This window comes from Centroberyx affinis, unplaced genomic scaffold (assembly GCF_046629955.1).
Source record: "Centroberyx affinis isolate AG114_WGS23_722 - 3 ecotype Tasmania unplaced genomic scaffold, CSIRO-AGI_Caff_v1 ptg001408l_1, whole genome shotgun sequence".
Lineage (NCBI taxonomy): Eukaryota > Metazoa > Chordata > Actinopteri > Beryciformes > Berycidae > Centroberyx > Centroberyx affinis.
Window position 1 is genome coordinate 269,900 of NW_027279888.1, and position 7,243 is coordinate 277,142.

Below are 7,243 nucleotides of genomic sequence, written 5' to 3' on the forward strand. Positions count from 1 at the left end.
TCACCCTGGGACAGTAAGATATTCTCTGTATTAGAAACAAGGGCTCATCTATTTTGTGTGTCTTCAATGACCTCTCCTCACAGAAAACCATGTGTTTGTCACACACACAGAAAAACAAGCTTTACACAACAGAAGTGTGAAATCACCATGTTCCAAGATGGGGGGGAGTCGGGCTCCCAGTGGGCAGAAATCTCTGTGCAGCCGGACGACATCAGGCAAAGCGCTGACCCCTGAATTCATGGATCACTCTCAGGAAATCAGTGTTCTCATCTCTGCCAGGGTCAGCGGTTGAAACTGATTTAAACCTCAACCCGTTGCTGATGTCTGAAATACAGCACATCTAGAATAGAAATTATAGAATGGAATTGTTAGGACATGATTGACAGCACATGCGGGATAAAGAGTACCTTAACTACAATGTTAGATTATACTATCATTATTATTATTATTAGAACTAATGCTGTTGTTGTTGTTGTTGTTGATATGCCTACCACACAGAAAAATAAAGGTGTGAACTGGAACCAAAAATGGTTCTTTGGAGTGATGCCATAGAAGAATAATTTCTGGTTCCACAAAGAACCTTTCAAGAACCTTTTCATATCCCAAAGAACCATATTAAAAGGTTCTTAATTCTCAGTTATGGGATGGTGGGTGATGGCATAAATGTGGAAAATAACCAAACCCTCCATATTGTGCAGTTGCAAATGAGGCTATAAAAGGGCAGATAAACAAAAACACAATGCAGGTGTCTAAGCAGAAATGCAGAAATGTGCAGAAATGGTTCTTTAAAGAACCTTGGTCTCTGTGAAACCAGAAATGGTTCTTCTATGGCAACACTGCAAAGAACCATTTTCAGCACCTTTATTTTTCTGTGTGTACTTTGTTATCTTTATTACCTCTGTCTGGTGCTATTACCTATACCAAAATATAGAAACTGGATTATTTATTCTTTTAAAGACCTACTGAATTGAGTGCAACAGTAGAATAAGCTTTTACTGTATCACCAAAAAATACAAATAACCAAGAATAAGCGCTGCAAATGTCCTGATCATGGGTGTATTAAACTACTATTTTACAATTCAGGAAGCATTTTCTAATAGGCCGACATTAATCCATAAAAATAATATGAATCTAACAGACAGTATAGGAGTAGAAACGATTTCAGACTTGCACATTGGAAACTTTGACATCCTCGTGTAAGGCTCAAGCTGAAAGGTGTCTGGCAGAGTGGATGGAAAGCAGTGCAACAGCTCCATCTAGCGTCTCTAAAGTGCACTGACACAAAAGTAGCCTTATATACGTAACTTCCTGTTTAAACATGGCTGCGCGCAGACGAATGTCACATTACTGCTGGTGCTGAATACATCTATTTATCAACGTTAAATATTATCTGCCCAGCTAACAGCGAAGAGCACAACATTTGGAAATAATTCCCGTGCTTCGTACAGCATTTCCACAGGTATCTCGCTAAATTATGAGCTACTGCAAAGCATTTAGCATTAAAACAGGTGATGCTCTGAACTGTTAGCTAGCAGTTAGCAACAGTTCCAGCTATCGTGTTGCCATTCTGTCTAGGTTAACGTTATATGCCTACATGTATAACTTTATTGGTATGCTGTTATTGTTGATAGCTAATCGTAGGTATTGCTATACTGTTTCATTTAAAGTTTTCTTGCTGTCTGTTGCAGGATAATTGAGCAGCATCATGGTCCATCTATGTAAGTACAGCTACACATAAACAGGCTCTTCATAACAGAGGTTTGATGGTTCTGTCTCGTCCTGTCAGGGGGGGCAGGGGCAGGGTTTTGGCAGAGACAAGTAGATTTAAAATCTAGAGAGGGAAGTACATTATCTACACATTTAACACCTTCCTTTCTCATATATGTTGCAGTATCAGCCGCAGGTGTAGACAGCTTCCCTACATGCTGCTTGTTTTTGGTGCATTGGGAGTTAAGTAGTAGGAGAGAACTGATCTTAACTACAGTATGTGATCTTTACTGGTACTTAACATCCAGTGATGAGAGGCAAGGGCTGACCAAAATCAGACTTAGGTTTGTCTCAAAACGTCTTACTACTGCTCCTTTCCTCCTGTCTCTTCCCACCATGTCATAGCAGGGAGTAACTTTGATGAGACGAGGACAGGAGTGGAGATGAGAGAAGGGGAAATTAGGACTGCTAACTAAAAGACTTCTGACTTCTGACTATGCTCAATAGAAAATACATTTTGAAAGGTGGTTGAGCTGACAAAGAGCAGGTACATTTGTGATAGCGATATTTTAGAATAAAACTCATTTGGGTATATAAACCAAAACAAATATTATGAGTCCAAAATAATAATGCTCTCATTCATTATCGGTATTTATAGAACAGCTTCAGTTTATGAATCTTGGTGATATCACAGGTTTAAGTATAAGCTGTCTAATTTATACCACTGAGGGAGTGTTCATGTTCAAAAATATTGACTGCACCAAAGGAATAAAGTATATAAAATTGAAAAGTTGAAAATATTCCTCTTAAAGATATTTGCCTAAATTCTCAGCAACTCTGAAGTAATTGAATCTCCATATATTATAGACATCATTCTGAATGTTTTTTTCCTCGTTACATAGTTGTAGGAATGTACAGATGTGCACAGACAATTTTTACGAAGGAGTTATTATGCACTGAAAGGACAGCCATCTGAACACACTGCAGGAGAGAGAGAGAGAGAGAGAGAGAGAGAGAGAGACACACACTAGGCTGTTGATATGCATCGTCATAGGAAGCCTGTGCCATTGCTGTTTCCTTGTGCTCTGAGTGGGCAGCGGTACAAACACAGGTATACATCATAAAAAGCCTCCTCCCACCTCTTGTCTGTCTCTCCATTTAACAACATCCTTATTCTAGTTAATGAGGAACATTCTGCAGTAGTTTATGCTGAAAAATACAAGCCACACTAGTAGGACAGTAAAATGATTTAACCTGCTGTTGTGTTGTGGCTTATCGACAGCCTTCTCTTGGCTAAATGTAGTTTATGCGCTTCTCTTTCTCCACCTATGCCATTGCTACAATGTTGGACAGTTATCATAACCTACCCCTTCCTTATTGTCCTCTTGGCAAATGTTTATTGTGTCCATTTCTCCCTGCAGCATCCCTGCTTCTAAAGAAGTACCACGGAGGGTACGTCGTCATCCGAATGGCTCTCGCTGGCCACAAACAGGCTAACAGACCCTTCTATCGTATTGTGGCAGCCTACAACAAAAGGGCACGAGACAGTAAATATATAGAGCAACTGGGTTCCTACGATCCCCTCCCAAACATCTACAATGAGAAACTTGTCAGCTTCAACTATGATCGAATCAAGTACTGGATGGGCTGTGGCGCACACCCTACAAAGCCAGTGGCCAAACTTCTAGGTGTGTATTCTCAGGAAAGCAGGTTCTTTTCAGGTGGATCAACATTGCTTAATCTTAATGGCAGGTCTGTTTGGGGAATTGCTCTGCTCTTAGTGATTTGTTTAATCAAGAAGGTCCATCTGTAGTTTTTATGATTACCTACACCCTTTAGGCAATCTCCCCCTAGAAATATACTTGACTGCATTTACTTTTCAGTGAAATTCTGTGATTTATTTTGTTTTCTATATTATCTGTTACCAGCCCATTAGGTGATTAAAGGGTAATGTTTTCACTGTGACCTCAAGGACCTTGTCCATGCCCTAAGGTTTAAAGAATGGTACAGATTAAACAGGCCTTTTGTGGTCATGATATCTATCCAGAAGTATCTATCCAATTGGTAGAAATCACCTCAGTCTCCCAGAAATTGGTAAAAATAGGGGTAATAATATTTTTTTTCCTAACATAAATTTGGGCAGGCTAAGATGAATTCTGAATATCTAAAATTGTAGAAAGTAAATGAGCTTAAAAAAGGAAAAAATCTTTTTATGACAGTTGAAATGACAGTTACTTGGAAAAGAATGTTGTGAAAATTGTGCTCCTCTCTCTTGTCTGCAGGGTTGGCAGGATTCTTCCCTCTTCACCCCATGACGATAACAGAGGCAGAGCGACACGCAGCTCTCACACAGCTGAAAGAAACAGCGACAGAGGAAGGTCTGGAGGAGGGACAAAAGCAGCCAGAAGTATGAGAGTTACAGCTGGGGACTGACTGTGTGTGACTGTCCAGTATAAAAGGATGTCACAGTTATTTACAAAGACAACCAATTTGTGTTGTGACCTACTGGGTGGACTGCTCATGGCAACTTCAGATATTGCACATATTGTACTTCAATAGTCTCTATGAACCATGCATATACAAAAGTGATGTTTCATAATATTCAGTTATGTGAGCATACATGCACTATAACAGATGGTTGTTTGGATTCAATGTTTTATGCGACTTAATTAAAGTATTACAATATCATTGTATTTTTGTTGTGTTCAGCTGCAAATTCTTGCTATTTTCTTCCAAGTAACCTTTTCAGGAATTTTATTGACTATTCATGCAAAGAATGTTAAGTAAGGATTATATTTCCTGATTTTGTTTTGACCTGAACCATTGTTGGATTACTTTCCTTCTATTTTTGTCTTTCTTTTTACGTCACCTGCCAAGAAGGAAGTCAATGTATTTTTTTTGCTTGAGTACATACTAGTGACCTTTTAGAATCATTGATCTTCAAACAAAGTGGGTGGGTTTGTCGATATGATTGTTGGCAGATTTAGAATGCTTTTGTAACTTTTTACGCGATCCGCCCTCACTTCTAGTGTGGTGTGTTATGACAACCCTCATAAACTGGAGAATTACCAAGGTTTCTACTAGGAAGATGTCCTTGAACAGGTTACTAATGGGATATCTTTGGGTTCACCTAAAAAAACAACTTTGAATTTATTTTTACTTGATGCAAATAGTTTGATCATATTTTAGGAGTCATTATGGGTCACTATCATATTTTCCGTTGATGTTTCACACACAGCTGTACTGCCCAGTGACTTGTTCCATAGGGTGAGTGGACCATTACAGATCAGAGTCAGATGATATCAAAGTTGGGTCATAAGCTGAAGTTTACATCTTGGGAGTCTCTTCAGATGCAACTTCCTAGCAGTAAACTTAGACATTTACCAGCTTACAAGGACCACCCTAATGCACTGTAATTCATACATGGATACATCATACATGGTAATTATACCTGACTCTGGGTGTGACAGTGAAGCGCCTTTTGTTGTGTGAATACTGCAAACATTTCTGTAGATGAAAAACATGGAAAAATCAGCAGTAATATGATGTTGATTTAATCACACTGCACCAAGAAAAAAGTTGGATTTTATACGAATTCAGATAACAAAGCAGGTGCGTGGGTGTTTCACTGCAATATAAACAACATTACGTGAGCCCCATCTTTTCCCCATGTGCTGTTTGTTTTTAAAACAGTACGTAGAAAACGCGTGCATTTGTTTATTTATACACATGATTATTTAACCTACCAATTCACAAAAAGCTCTCAGATGTGCCTTGAGAGCTCTGGAGCTCACTATTAGTGATGACCAAACAGACATCATGATAAAATATAAAATAAATTGTATTTGTTAAAAATGTAACACTATAAGTGCTTTGTTTTTGTAACGTTTTTGGTTTTCAGTTTTATCTAAAAGGAGAAATTAAATAATGTATCAACTCTTTAAAATTTATCATGTTGTACTGTAATGTATGTTGCATATTAATTGTTTTCTGGTGTGCCTGCCATATGCGTATCCTGGTTCAATTTATATTTACTTTTAACAGATTTACTTGAACAGATCCAGATTCTAAATTTACTTGAACAGATCCAGATTCTAAACCACAAGTTTATGAAATGTGGCTTGTCTTAATCACTATGTAGCGATAAAATGTGCCTGTAATTTGAGCCAAGATACACTTGACAACACCGAGTTGTATATTTGGAGGTCCACAAGATACACATGGAGAGCTAAATTAGTTGTGCTGTTGATATTACCTGATGTCAGTTTGATTCTTGAATAGATGTGGTGTAAGGGTTACAGAAGTGTCTGGAAGGTCGCTGATTCAAATCCCTGAACCCTTGAGTAAGTCACCTAACCCCCCAACAGTAGGAGGCTTTGGTTGCACTGAGAACCTCAAAATGTAACTGTGTAACTGTATGAATAAAAAGCAGTGTATTGTTGAAAAAAAGCATGTATTTACAAGTTTTTACCAATACACAGCATCTGATTTATCTATCCCTAGTGCTATTAAAGGCTAAAATAATGGATAAATAAAGGTTAAAATGGATGTCATGTTGTTTTTGCAAGTCATTCCAATGCTTTTATAATAAATCATCAAGCATGAACCAGTGAGCAGGAAATATTCTGTTTTTCTGTTGCCTGACAATGCAGAAATGAATTTCTAATAAGCAAACAGAGGTGTGGAGCGCTCTACCCAAAGTTATTGTGAATTCAAGACGATAAAGAATGTTTGTATTCAACCTCGTCACATCTCACTTTTTCCTGGTACTGTTGACACTTACTGACCTCTTCTGAGATCATGTTCAATAGTCTGTTTATAGCATGACTGAGTCAGTGTCAGGTGACATTCTCCATCATTTCCAACTGATTGCCACAGTGTGTAAATATTGGATTCAAATAGTCAATATTAGACTGTCAACAACAAAGCACATTGAGTGCCATTTGCCATGTTGAGAAAATAGAACTCATTCAATCAGTACCATAAGCAAGACAATGCCCTTGTGTAGTTATATAACATTCTTCTCAGTCCTATTAATAACTATATGAACTTTGAGATTTTTGTATTTAGATTTACAGGATGAATGCTATAGTGACAGCTGGCCTTGATTTGATTTCTAACCTATCCTCCTGACTGACACACAAGAGCTCCAACAAACGTAGGGTAACATACTATATGTGGAGAAAAGGACTTGGTCCAGAGTAGAACCCTGAGGGACACCAGGTAAAGTACTGACCTGGACTTCCTAATAGCAACAGAGAAAGTTCTCCCAATCCTGCAGATAGGAGCAAAAAATAGTCTATAGCAGATCCAGTGATGCTCAAGTAGGAGAGCAGGATCAACTGTGTCAAAAGCTGCACTAAGATCCAAGAAAACTAAAACAGTGGGTTTTCCCACATCAGCGACTAAAAGCAAGTCAATCATCACTTTAAGAAGACCTGTCTCAGTGTCATGAAGACCTTTACATCCACATTGACATTTCTCAAAGAGACCATTACTGTTCATAAGAGTAACTAATTTGTTGGCTACTTTTTTA

At 38.2% G+C, this 7,243-nt stretch overlaps 1 protein-coding gene across 1 annotated transcript; it reads left to right on the plus strand.

Annotated features, from left to right (window-relative positions):
* The first annotated feature begins 1,320 nt into the window (after positions 1 to 1,320).
* Positions 1,321 to 4,395, plus strand: mrps16 (mitochondrial ribosomal protein S16). Its single transcript, XM_071526375.1, has 4 exons — positions 1,321 to 1,459; positions 1,689 to 1,718; positions 3,129 to 3,395; positions 3,990 to 4,395. Exons 2-4 carry the CDS (start codon positions 1,706 to 1,708, stop codon positions 4,118 to 4,120), a joined length of 411 nt encoding a protein of 136 aa, XP_071382476.1. The 5' UTR covers positions 1,321 to 1,459; positions 1,689 to 1,705; the 3' UTR covers positions 4,121 to 4,395.
* Positions 4,396 to 7,243: the final 2,848 nt, after the last annotated feature.

Bases quoted from the DNA above. Each gene is read 5' to 3' on its own strand.
- mrps16 (XM_071526375.1), top strand. The intron at 3,396-3,989 runs GTGTGTATTCTC...TCTTGTCTGCAG, and splicing joins GCCAGTGGCCAAACTTCTAG to GGTTGGCAGGATTCTTCCCT.